General features: G+C 44.8%; 1 protein-coding gene across 1 annotated transcript in view; it reads right to left on the bottom strand.

Annotated features, from left to right (window-relative positions):
• Nucleotides 1-224: 224 nt before the first annotated feature.
• masp1 (MBL associated serine protease 1) overlaps nucleotides 225-13837 on the bottom strand; it is a 97121-nt gene continuing 83508 nt past the window's right edge. The window contains exons 10-11 of the mRNA XM_048604548.1: nucleotides 12790-12975; nucleotides 225-1088 (exon numbers count right to left, since the gene is read on the bottom strand). Of these exons, the coding sequence (XP_048460505.1) occupies nucleotides 226-1088; nucleotides 12790-12975 (1049 nt within the window). The 3' untranslated portion in view covers nucleotide 225. The remainder of the gene's footprint in view (nucleotides 1089-12789; nucleotides 12976-13837) is intronic.

The raw sequence follows: 13837 nt of genomic DNA, 5'->3' as shown, positions 1-13837 counted from the left end.
AGAGTCCAGTCAAAATTCATATGAAACACTCTTAGCCCAGATGCAGTCCCTATAGATCAGACAGAGCCCAGACCCAAAGCCCAGTCAAAGCGCATAATAATCACACAGAGCCCTGACACAGTCCATATAAATCACACAAACTCAGTCCACGTTAATGTAGCAGATTCCTTCTTTGAAAAGGAAATGTTTGATTTTTCTGAGGGTGCAATTCACATGCACTCTGCATTAATCTGAGGAATTGTTCATTTTGTCAGCCAGCCACCTTGCATACTTGGAAATCTTGGTGTAAACTCCATAAACTCGTTTACTGCCACATTTCTCAGGCCCGCCCCAAGACACCAGTCCTTGAGCAACCCAGCTCTGTGTGACTGAGTTGTATGTAATGAACGCTCCTCCACTGTCACCTAAACATGTGTCCTTTCCACCTTCATAAAAGCCAGCGCAGAACATGTTATCTGTCACGTTGTAGCTGTCAGAACGTGACTCATAGCTGCTCTTACACTCAGCCTGGAGTGTGACTGGAAGCTTCACATACTGTAAGATATTTGACAGTGTTGCATGGTCACCACCAGTGGCATCGTCCATAGTCAAGTTCGGGTTGGTAATGCCCCAGCCAGCCACTAATCCCAGAGTATTTGGCTGTGGTTCTTCCACCTCCTGATGAAGACTGGGAAGACATAAAGGCATCACAAAGACATTCATAGTGACCTTGTCCTTCATCTTTACTAATGCAATGTCATTGTTGTAAGTTCTGGGATCAAACGCTTTGTGAAGAATGATTTTTTCTACAGTTCTTTTCACAGCAGCTTCCTTCTCCCGAACATCATGAAGCCCCAGGTAGATAGTGACATATTCACTAGGTACCATGGTGATGGTGTCCCGTCTCTGTGATCGTAATACATGAGCTGCCGTCAATACCCACGACCTGGAGAGCAAAGCTCCGCTGCCAAACCACTTGTCCTTTGGGACTCGGCTCATGTCCTCCACCACCATCAATAATTGCCAGGGGAAGAGGCCTGGGAGTGCAGTCCGCCCTCCAATAATTCGCTTGTTGAGTGGTGGCAGGGATCGAACTGGCCTTCCACAGACTATCATTAACAAATAAAAACACAACAGTAAGTGTAGTTAAATAAATCGTGCAGATAGATGCCAACAGAAGTTCATTTCTGTGAAATTGTCAGATGTAGGTTACAGTCCAGTCAATAATTTCTCATTCAGCATTTTAGGGTACGCAACAAGAAATAGCTTCCATTCTCATGTGCAAAATCACAGCAAGCAAAGTGTTCAACCATGACTAACAAAAAAAAAAGATTGTATTATATGGAAGGAAGAGACATATAAAATTGAGAAGGAAAAGTGTTTAAATTGAAGATTTGGAGCATTTTAGAATTCTGTGAATGATGACCAAGAGAAAGATTAAGAAAGCAAAAATAGAATATGACAGTAAATTAACAAGTGATGTAAAATGGACTGTAAAAGCTTCTAAAGCTTTGTAAGAAGGGAAAAAAAAAGGAAAAACAAATTTGGATATATTACAAGCAGAATCGAGAGTTTATAATGGAGAATAAGGAAATGACAGAAAAAAACTAAAGAAATAATTTGTATTTATCCTCATTAAGCAAAATATTATAATCTCCCAGAAATAATGGAGATTTTCAAGATTAGTTTAAAAGAGGAACTGCAAGATATTATTGTTAGCAAAGAAGTAGTGCAAGATAAATTACGGGAACTAAAGAGGATAAATCTTCTGGACCCAATTATCTAATCCCAGAGTGTTAAAGAAGGGGCTGTGGAGATAGTGGATAAATTGATGATCGTCTTACAAAATTCAATACACTTTGTATAAGGACCATGTCTTTTTACTTTGTATGCTTTTCTAAAGAAAACTATGGACTGAAATAAGAAAGAACTGTTTTAAAACCAGTGTTTGAAAGGATGGCTGCAGTTTTGTAAAACAAGTAACCTGACATCTGTGGCAAGTATTGTAAACAATAGTTTGAACAAGCAATAATTGAAGTTTGAGTTGCAGACTTGAGCAGAGGGGTGTACAGATGCAGCTTTTACAGGCAACAAGAAGTTCATTGTTGTATGGATTAGTGCCCAGTTATCAATGACAGGGACCTTCTTTCCTACTGAGTGATTGGGTCCGAGGTAACTGAAAAGGTTGGAGCTCAGAACAAGTTACAGAGAGAGAGAGCGATGATCCATTTCTCCCCATCTTGTGAGTAGTCTCTCTATTTTGTGCAGTCAAAACTTACCGTAAACCTGAAGAAAACCAGTTTACATTTCCTGCAACAGTTGTAGTAAGCAATGAATTTTAACTGAAGTCAGAAACTTTTTACGAGTGAATTGACAACATTGTGTGGCTTCCTAAGCATTGGAATCATCCAGAGAAATACAAGTGAACTACATGCTGGCTAGCAGAACAGTTGTAAGCATCAGAACCTGGTAACAAAGACTACTGAATTGTCTTTCTCGTTTTTAATGCCCTGTCCATAATCTTTCTTGCCTTGATTGTGCACGCGCACCAGAGGAAGATTATCAGAGAGTTAATATTTTAATTAGTAGTCTTAAATGCTGGCAGTCTATAACTATTCACCTGTAGCTATAGTCTTATTACTTATAATAAATATTAATTCAAATTCTTGTTAAGTACAGAAATCTAGTCCATGCTTTCCATGAAACAAGGTCTGAACATCAGGTATATTGAAGAACTTTGAGTACCTTAAAATATACCTTCAACCTTTGTGATGACTCCAGGAATAGTAAGACTTGATTTCTGTTGCATTACCTGAGTGAGTAGTTATATCTGGAATGTACACAGCAGATTAAATGATGATAAATGTAACCCCACCTACCTAAGAAGGGAGGAAGAGAGAAAATCAGGAACTGCGAGCCTGTTGACATAGCATCAGTTGCAGTGAAAACTTTAGAATATAATGCTGACAGGATACTTTGAAAATAATGGTAGGACTGGGCAGGGTCAACATGGATTATGAAATAGAAATCATTTTTGACAAGCCTGTTGGAAATTTTTGTGGATGTTACTTGAAGAATAAATAAGGAAGAGCCAGTGGATTTCTTTTGTTTTTCATTTGTTCAGATGATATAGGTGTTATTGGCTACTCCAGGATTTATTGTCCATCTGTAATGACCCCCGAGGCAGTGTTCCCTCTAATTTTCTTACTGGCTACTCAGGCCTCTGAGCATCATGCATGACAGTGACTTCCATATCTGCAAGTCAGTGCTGTAATTGGGGTTGAAACTGATCACCATGTATGGACCATCAGAGTGGCTGCTGTGCAAGCGGCCAAGCAACTCAGAGGAAAAGTTGCCTGGAGAGGGTGTGGAAAATGTGAGGTTACTCACTTTGGGAGGAAGAACAGAGGAGCTGAATATTATTTAAATAGAGAAGGACTGCAGAAATGTTCAGACAGAAGACTTTGGGGGCCCTTGTGCATCAATCAGCAGTTAATAGAGAAGACATATGGAATATTGGTAACAAGGTGTAGAGCTGGATGAACACAGCAGGCCAAATAGCATCAGAAGAAGGGTCTAGATGCTGCTCCTCTGATGCTGCTTGGCCTGCTGTGTTCATCCAGCTCTACACCTTGTTATCTCAGATTCTCCAGCATCGGCAGTTCCTACTATCTCTGGAATATTGGTCTTTGTTTCAAAGGGAATAGAGTATAAAAAGAATGAAATCTTATTAGAACTATACAATGCATTGGTTAGACTACACCTACGATACTGTGAAAAGTTTTGGACCCCTCATCTGAAGAAAGATATACTGATATTGGAGGCAGTCTAGAGATGTTTCACTAGCTTGATCCCAGATATGGAGTCACTATCTTATGATGAGAGGTTGAGTGTGTTGGGCCTGTACCCATTGAGTTTTGAAGTATGAGAGATGACTTTATTGAAACATACAAGATTCTCAGGTGACTTGACACGGTAGATGCGGAAAGTATGTTTCCCCTTGTGGGAGAGTCTATGTCCAGAGGGCATAATCTAAGAGTAACAGGTCACCTATTTAAGACAGAGGTGAGAAGGAATATTTTTGTCCCAGTGGCACACATCATCATGAGTATTCTCAATGTGATGTTGGAAGTTCATCTCCACAAAGGCTTGTGGAGTAACATAACATTCTGTCAGGAATGGATGTATCTCAGGCAGATTTGTGAGGATGAAAGCAATTAGATTTTTTGGTTCTCTCATCAACTGCTGCAGATCCAGTCTAGCAGCTATGTCCTTTAGCACTTGATTAGCTCAGTCAGTAATGGTGCTGCTGAGCCACTCTTGGTGGTAGACATTGAAAACATCAACCCAGGATACATCCTGCACCCTTGCTACCCTTAGTCCCTTAGTGCTTCCTCCAAGTGTTGTTCAACATTGAAGAAGAGCTAATTCATCAGCTGGTGGCAGGGGTGGAGGTGTTATGTGATAATGAGCAGAAGGTTTCCTTGTCCATGTTTGACCTGATACAATGAGACTTCATGAGGTCCGGAGTCAATGTTCAGGATTTCAAGGGAAATTCCCTCCCAACTGTAAAGCAGTGTAGTCCCTCTGTTGGGTTTGTCCTCTGCTGTGGATTTTTGAAAGTTTTTCAGGAGGTTAGTAAACAAAATTCAAGCACATGGAATAGTCTGAACATTTTGAGGGAGACTTTTCCTGAATAAAACAGAAAAACATATATCTAGGAATTTGGTTCAAAGTGGGAAATCTGTTCAGAAGGGGAAAGGTGCACTTTAATATACTTCACCTGATGGAGAGCAGTGCTCCAAAAGCTTTTGATTTCAAATAAACCTGTTGGACTATAACCTGGTGTTGTGTGACTTCTGACTTTGTCCACACCAATCCAACACCAGCACTTCCACACCATCTTTAATATACTGAAAGAAGTACGTAAGAACATTAAATCTTACATGGCTGATGTCATCTTGACCTCAACGCCACTTTCCTGTCAGCTCCCCTTAACCCTTCAACCCATTATTAATTAAAATGTGTGTATCTCTTCCTTATATTTATTCAGTGTCCCAGCTTCAACCACATTCTGGGTAGTGAATTCCATGAATTCACATCCCTTTAGAGAAGTAATCCTCCTCATCTCTGTTTTAAATCTGTCACCCTATAGCCTGCAACTACAGCTTCTCATTCAAGATGGCCCCATATGAGGAAACATCTTCTCTTCGTCTGAGTGGGTAGTTTGATGAAGGGTGAGGAGGAAGCGCTTTATCTTAAGAAACTGTTATATGGCCTGTCTTTAAATTTCTGTAGATTAGAAAAGAGTATTATTTCGAAACAAGTAGCTACACCTGAGAAACACCAGGACTAAAGGAAAGTGAGGGCCAATATAGTAAAGCAGGATAAGTAATCCAATATTGTTTAAAATTAACAAAAGGAAAATAAAGTTAAGACATGGCAGCTCAATTTGGTGGAGCAAAATGTGTGCTCTGTAAAATGTAGTAAGTTATTGATCGTATTAGTGTCCTTGATGATTACATGTGCAGAAATTGCTGCCAGTTGCAGAAACTTAAGTTCCGGGTTTCGAATCTCAAACAGCGGCTGGAGTCAAAATGGTACATTTGTGGGTCTGAGACCTACGTGAATAGCATGCGCATTCAGGTGTTCACACTGCAACTTAAGGGCCTGGAGACAGAAAGGGAATAGATGACTGCTAGGTAGTCCTCGAGAAACAGGCAGTTCATGCAGGAATCGCCTGGGGTCCCACTCATAAATTGTCTTTCTATTTTGGAAGCTGATGAGGGCACTGGATCCTCAAGGGAGTGCAGAAAGTGCCATGTTTATGACAGCATGAGTGGCGTGGCTATACAGTAGGGTGGTAAGAAGAAAGGAAGAGCAATCGTGATATGGGATTTGTTAGTTATGGGAACAGACCAGCATTTCTGTGGCCATAGATGTGACTCCAGGATGATATTTTGCAGGACATTCAACTGGAGGATAGAGGACATGGCCCATGTTGGTACTAATGACATAAGTTTGAAGGAGAATGCAGTCCTAGAGGGAAATAGATAGAAAGTTAGTAAGCAAGACCTCAAATGTCTTAATCCTCAGTTTACTCCAAGTGCCACATGCAAGTGAATACAGAAATAGGAGAACAAAGCAGATGCATGCACAGCTGGCAAGATGGAGCAGGAGGGAGGGCTTCAGATTTGTAGAACATTGGGAACAATTCTGTGAAAACTGGCACATGTATAAACTAGACAGGATGCACCTGAACAGGGCTGGAACTAAGTCCTTTGCAGGATGATTTGCTAGTGCTGTTGGGAGGTCTTTGAATTAACCTGGCAGGGTTTGGGGACCAAGACAGAATAGGGGAGAAGAATATCAGGTTCACACAATACTTAGAAGATGCAATGGACACCAGTACTGTGTATAGTAAGTAAATTGATGAAGTCAGAATAACAGAGAAAGAAATGAAGTCCAAAATCAGAGTTGCTGTGCATGTATGTGAATGCATGGAGTATAGTAAATATAATTGGTTAGTTACAGGCATCAATTGCCATATGGAAGTATGATCATGTGATAGCTGGCCTAAGGTAGGCAAGACTGGCTGTTAAATATTCCTGGGTGTAAGGTGTTCAGAAAAGATAGAAAAGGAAAGAAAGGATGAAGGATGGCAGTAATGGTTACAGAGAACATTGCTATGCTGCAGGAAGATAATGTTTCGGAGACTCCAAGGATAGAATCAATTTGGCTAGAGCTGAGGAACAAAAAAACTGTGTAGTCACAGTGCTCTGGACAGTCTACAGACAATCAATGAGTGGGAATGATGCAGAGGAACAAATCTGATACAGTCATAGAAGTCTACAGCACAGAAAAATGCCCTTCAGCACTCTGAGTCTGTGCCAGTCAAAAACATGCAACTTTCTATTCTAATCTCATTTTCCAGCACTTGAAAGGATTCAGAAAAGATTTATGAAGATGTTGCAAGAGTTGCAGGGTTTGAGCTATGGGGGAGGCTGAATAGGCTGGGGCTATTTTCCCTGGAGCGTTGCAGACTGAGGGGTGACCTTATAGCGGTTTATGAAATCATATGGGGAATGGATAAGGTAAATAGGCAAGGTCTTTTCCCCAGAGTGGGGGAGTCCAAAACTAGAGTGCATAGGTTTATGGTGAGAGGGGAAAGACATAAAAGGGACCTAAGAGGAAACTTTTTCATGCAGATTGTGATTTTTGTATGGAATGAGCTGCCAGAGGAAGTGGTGGAGGCTAGCACAATTACAACAATTAAAAGGCATCTGGAAGGGTATACAGAAGGGTTTAGAGGGATAAAGACCAAATGCTGGCAAATGGGACTAAATTTATATAGGATATCTGGTGAGTATAGGCAAGTTGGACTGAAGGGTTTGTTTCCGTACTGTATATCTCTATCACTCTATGACCTGTCCCAAAGCCGTATATGCCTTAGTATTTCAAGTGTACATCTAAATACTTCTTAAATGTTATGAGGGTTTCTATCTCTACCACCCTTACAGGTAGTGAATTCCAGATTTGCACCACCCTCTGGGTGAAACCATTTTTCCTCATGTCCCCTCTCACCCTCCTGCCTCCATTGCCTTAAATCCATGCCCCCTGTCATTGATCCCTCCACCAATGGAAAATGTTCCTTGCTGTCTACCTGAGCTATGCCCCTCATAATTCTATAATCTCAGTCACATTTCCCCTGCTGCAAGGAAAACAACCTGTCAAATTTCTCTTCATATCCAAACCTCTCCAGCCCAGGCATCATCCTGGTAAATCTCCTTTACATCCTGTCCAGTACAATTCCATCTCAGATAGTACAGTAGACCAGAAAAACTGTTCTCATTGGTGGAAGGACTGAGAGTCAGATGACACTGATTTAAGGTCATTGGTGAAAGAAGCAATAGTGAAATGAGGAAACTCCTGACACAGTGAGTAGTTCAGGTCTGGAATACATTGCCTGACACCTGGCAGAGGCAAGTTTAATTGAGACTTATGAAAGGGAATTAGATGGTTATTTGAAAAGGGAGAAGGTGCAGGGTTGCCAGGAGCAGGTGAGGGAGTGTCGCTGGGTGAGATGCACATTCGGAGAGCCAGCACAGACATGCTGAGCTGAATGGCTTCTTTCTGCACATGTAACAATTCTATGATTTGATAAAGTCAACATCCTTTTACATAAAGGATATAGTGTTTGTCCGATTTATTAGAATGCTTTCCGAACGGAATTGGTGGCATCGATAATGGGGTGCCAGAGATGGAGTGCTCTTGGATTTCCAAAAGGCATTTGATGTGATATAAAAGACTATTACACAAGATAAGGCCTCCTGGAATAGGGCATGATTGTCATGTCCATAGGCATTATACTTTGCTTTTGTTTTAAAATGTGACTTTGAAAGGCCTTTTAACATGGCTGCTACAAATTACATGACTTACAAACAGCCAAAGTTCTGGAAGCATCGGTTGTTAGTTGGCAGAGACTCATGATGCTTGTGGGATTTCTCACCTGTTACTGTGTAGGCAGGCTGCAAAATATTGAAGCAAAGTCCCTCAGACTCCTGATCACTGTGCCCACAAAAGGTGCTGAAAATGTCTAACCATTTCGAATTGAATCAGAGATAGTAGGAACTGCAGATGCTGGAGAATCCGAGACAACAAGGTGCAGAGCTAGATGAACACAGCAGGCCAAGCAGCATCATAGGAGCAGAAAGGCTGACATTTCGGGCCTAGACCCTTCATCAGAAAAGGGGGAGGGGAAGGGGGTTCTGAAATAAATAGGGAGAGAGTGTGAGGCGGATAGAAGATGGATAGAGGAGAGGATAGGTGGAGAGGAAACAAACAGGTCGAAGAGGCGGGGATGGAGCCAGTAAAGGTGAGTGTAGGTGGGGAGTTAGGGAGGGCGTAGGTCAGTCCAGGGAGGATGGACAGGTCAAGGGGGCGGGATGAGGTTAGTCGGTAGGAGATGGGGGTGCGGCTTGAGGTGGGAGGAGGGGATAGGTGGGAGGAAGAACAGGTTAGGGAGGCGGGGACGAACTGGACTGGTTTTGGGATGCGGTAGGGGGAGGGGAGATTTTGAAGCTTGTGAAATCCACATTGATACCATTGAGCTGCAGGGTTACCAAGCGAAATATGAGTTGCTGTTCCTGCAACCTTCAGGTGGCATCGTTGTGGCACTGCAGGAGGCCCAGGATGGACATGTCGTCTGATGAATGGGAGGGGGAGTTGCAATGGTTCGCGACTGGGAGGTGCAGTTGTTTATTGCGAACCGAGCGTAGGTGTTCTGCAAAGCGGTCCCCGAGCCTCCGCTTGGTTTCCCCGATGTAGAGGAGGCCACACCGGGTACAGCGGATGCAGTATGCCACATTGGCAGATGTGCAGGTGAACATCTGCTTGATGTGGAAAGTCTTCTTGGGACCGGGAATGGGGGTGAGGGACCTGGAATGGGGGTGAGGGAGGAGGTATGGGGGCAGGTGTAGCACTTCCTGCGGTTGCAGGGAAAAGTGCCGGGTGTGATGGGGCTGGAGGGGAGTGTGGAGCGGACAAGGGAGTCATGGAGAGAGTGGTCCCTCCGGAAAGCAGATAAGGGTGGGGAGGGAAAGATGTCTTTGGTGGTGGGGTCAGATTGCAGATGGCGGAAATGTCGGAGGATGATGCGTTGGATCCGGAGGTTGGTGGGGTGGTACGTGAGGACAAGGGGGATTCTTTTTTGGTTCTTATTGCGTGGACGGGGTGTGAGGGATGAGTTGCGGGAGATGTGGGAGACACGGTTGAGGGCGTTCTTGACCACTGAGGGGGGGAAGTTACAGTCCTTGAAAAACGAGGACAACTGAGATATACGGGAGTGGAATGCCTCATCCTGGGAGCAGATGCGGCGGAGGCAAAGGAATTGGGAATAGGGGATAGCATTTTTGCAGAAAGGTGGATGGGAGGAGGAGTATTCTAAGTAGCTGTGGGAGTCGGTGGGCTTGAAATGAATATCAGTTTCTAGGTGGTTGCCCGATATGGAGACAGAGAGGTCCAGGAAGGGGAGAGAGGTGTTAGGGATGGTCCAGGTAAACTTAAGGTTGGGGTGGAAGGTGTTGGTGAAGTGGATGAACTGTTCGAGCTCCTCGTGGGAGCACGAGACGGTGCCGATACAGTCATCAATGTAACGGAAGAAGAGGTGGGGTTTAGGGCCGGTGTAGGTACTGAAGAGTGATTGTTCCACGTAACCTACAAAGAGGCAGGCGTAGCTTGGGCCCATGCGGGTACCCATGGCCACCCCCTTTGTCTGTAGGAAGTGGGAGGAATTGAAAGAGAAGTTGTTGAGGGTGAGGACGAATTCGGCTAAGCGGATGAGGGTGTCAGTGGAGGGGGACTGGTCGGGCCTGCGGGACAGGAAGAAGTGGAGGGCCTTTAGCCCATGTGCATGGGGAATGCAGGTGTAGAGGGACTGGACATCCATGGTAAAGATGAGGTGTTGGGGACCGGGGAATTGGAAGTTCTGGAGGAGGTGGAGGGTGTGGGTGGTGTCACAGACATAGGTAGGGAGTTACTGGACCAAGGGGGAGAAAATGGAGTCCAGATAGTTGGAGATCAGTTCGGTGGGGCAGGAGCAGGTGGAGACAATGGGTCGACCAGGGCATTCAGGTTTGTGGATTTTGGGAAGGAGATAGAAGCGGGCAGTGCGAGGCTGGGGAACGATGAGGTTGGAGGCCGTGGGTGGGAGGTCACCTGAGGTGATGAGGTTGTGGATGGTTTGGGAGATGATGGTTTGGTGCTCAGGGGTGGGGTCATGATCAAGGGGGCGGTAGGAGGAGGTGTCGGAGAGTTGGCGTCTGGCCTCGGCGATTTAGAGGTCAGTGCGCCATACTACAACTGCGCCTCCCTTGTCTGCGGGTTTTATGGTGAGGTTGGGATTGGAGCGGAGGGAGCGGAGGGCTGCATGTTCTGCGGGGGAGAGGTTGGAGTGGATGAGAGGGGTGGAGAGGTTGAGGCGATTGATGTCTCGACGGCAGTTGGAGATGAAGAGGTCGAGGGAGGGTAGGAGGCCTTGGGGTGGTGTCCAGGAGGAGGGGGTGTGTTGGAAGCGGGAGAAGGGGTCAGTAGAGGGAGGGTTAGGTTCACGGTTGAAGAAGTAAGCGTGGAGGCGGAGGCGGCGGAAAAACTGCTCTATGTCCAAGCGTGAGCGGTATTCGTTGATCTGTGGGTGGAGGGGGACAAAGGTGAGCCCTTTACTGAGGACTGACCGTTTGTCCTCAGTAAGGGGTAGGTCTGGGGGGATGCTGAAGACCCGGCAGGGCTGGGTGCTATTGTCCCCTCACAAGCTTCAAAATCTCCCCTCCCCCTACCGCATCCCAAAACCAGTCCAGCTCGTCCCCGCCTCCCTAACCTGTTCTTCCTCCCACCTATCCCCTCCTCCAACCTCAAGCCGCACCCCCATCTCCTACTGACTAACCTCATCCCGCCCCCTTGACCTGTCCGTCCTCCCTGGACTGACCTATCCCCTCCCTAACTCCCCACCTACACTCACCTTTACTGGCTCCATCCCCGCCTCTTCGACCTGTTTGTTTCCTCTCCACCTATCCTCTCCTCTATCCATCTTCTATCCGCCTCACACTCTCTCCCTATTTATTTCAGAACCCCCTTCCCCTCCCCCTTTTCTGATGAAGGGTCTAGGCCCGAAACGTCAGCCTTTCTGCTCCTATGATGCTGCTTGGCCTGCTGTGTTCATCCAGCCCTGCACCTTGTAACCATTTCTAATCATGTCTAACTGGACAGCACAATGGCTCCATGGTTAGCACAGCTGCCTCACACTGCTAAGGAGCCAGGTTCAATTCCATCCTCTGGCAACTGTCTGTGCAGAGTTTGCACGTTCTCCCTGTGTCTGTGTGAATTTCCTCTGGGTGCTCTGGTTTTCTTCCACTGTCTGAAGTTGTTTTGGTTAGGTGGATTGGCCATGCTAAATTACCCATCGTGAGCAGGTTAGGAGAATTAGCCATGGAAAACATAAGGGTTACATGATAGGGTAAGGGGCTGGGTCTGGGTGGGATGCTCTTCAGATTGTTGATGTCAACTTGATGGGCTGAATGGCCTGCTTCCACACTGTAGCAATTCTAAGATCTGCTGAGGTAATTTAATTAGATCTGAGCAGGGGGTGGGAACTTTCTTAACACAAACAGCTCATTAATGGCCACCAATATGTATTCATGGCCAGCAATTTTTGATTGAACTCATTTAGAATCACAGAGACTTTAAACGCACATTCTGAACCTTTAAATCAATTTGATACCACCAGTCAAGAAAGCAACAGATTCCAGGCTAACAATTACACCTGTCTGAAGGTTAGAGCCTCAATTCTTGCTTTCAATTCAGTTGAAAAGTTAAATAATCTTCAGTCTACTAATATCACTCGCAACTACTATCTCATCATTTTACCCTTCCCTCCAACTTCGAAGTAACTCTGCAAACTCCGACTCCACCATTTGGATTCTGATCTTCAACTGAATGAAAGGTTACATATTTAATTTTAACATTTAGATACATGATTTTCCTTTTACTGTATTGTTTGTGTGTGTGTGCTTGTGTGGTTGCATGCAATTTTATAAGACCTGTCTTGGATCAGAAATAAATAATGCCCTTATTTAAATCTAAGAGAGTCTGGCATTTGCTACTTTAAAATTGCTTTCATACAAACAGGTGTTTGGGATACACACCTCAGTCCTTTTGAAATGAAAGCCCTCTGTTTATGGAGTGAAAGTGAGGTAAAATAAAGGGGGTGTGTTTCTGTCATTGCTGTCTACATTAAAACCATTTGGCCCTTTGCACCTGCTCCACCAGTTAACATATCTTGGCTGATCATCGAACTCAGAAGCTTTTCTGCTTTCTCCTCATACTCATTGATCACTGCAATCTCTCGGATCTGAAAGACTGTATCCTCTATAAGTCTTGTTTGCATTTTCCCAGTGTTTCTATCCTTTTTACAGTTCTGGAACAGTGCAGATCGTGTGTTACCTGTGCAGGATAGCATACAGGTCTAACAGCACCTTTGCTTCTTTTACAATTGACACTCTGAGCAAGAAATCCTAGGGCTTGATTATTATTTTTAAAGATACTCCTGACTGGAGATGCTGCATTGATGATTCGTCCACCTGTCTCACATGATGAATGTGTTTCACTATCTTGTTTCATCCTGATTTTCTGAGCTATAAATGGTAGTCCTGATCCTGCCACTTGATCGGACCTGACCAGGCAGAAGCATCAGGTGAGAGAGTTCGATCGAGTCGGTCAACTGATTAATTCTTTCCTTTTGTTATTGGGAAACCTGGATTAGCCACCCTTTTGCCCTCCCTTATACTCCCCTTCACTACTCCCCAATTCCCCAAAATCTCCATGTCGTCCATTGGTTCCCTTTCCTCTAACTGCTCCTCTTCTCCCCACCCCAATTCCCCACAGTGCTACTCCATGCTGCCCCCTTCCTTACTGTTCTCCTCCCCACTTGCCCAAATTTTCACTCTCTGCACCTGCCTACCCAACCATCATCTTCTCAAGCCCCATTTCCCAATTATTCTGTTCCCACTGCATCATCTCTTGTTTTGCCCACACCTCGATGCCCCTTTCAATCTGCTCATATGTTACTCTCAGCTGATGGACTGCTGCTGGTAAAGAAGCTGTACAGCAAGACTCCAAGACCCCACCCCTGTCTCGAGGGAGGTAAAAGGTGCTAGCTCCAGGGATCAACCTGTATCTGATAATAGATAATGTGTGTCTGTTATGTGATATAACAAGTTGTAGAGCTGGATGAACACAGCAGGCCAAGCAGAATCAGAGGAGCAGGAAGTCTGACGTTTCGGGCCTAGACCCTTCTTCAGAAATG

The sequence above is a fragment of the Rhincodon typus genome, chromosome 13, assembly GCF_021869965.1.
Source record: "Rhincodon typus isolate 14 chromosome 13, sRhiTyp1.1, whole genome shotgun sequence".
In the NCBI taxonomy this organism is placed as follows: domain Eukaryota; kingdom Metazoa; phylum Chordata; class Chondrichthyes; order Orectolobiformes; family Rhincodontidae; genus Rhincodon; species Rhincodon typus.
Note: the sequence above shows the minus strand (reverse complement) of the source record. Positions and strands in the feature narration are given on the sequence as shown.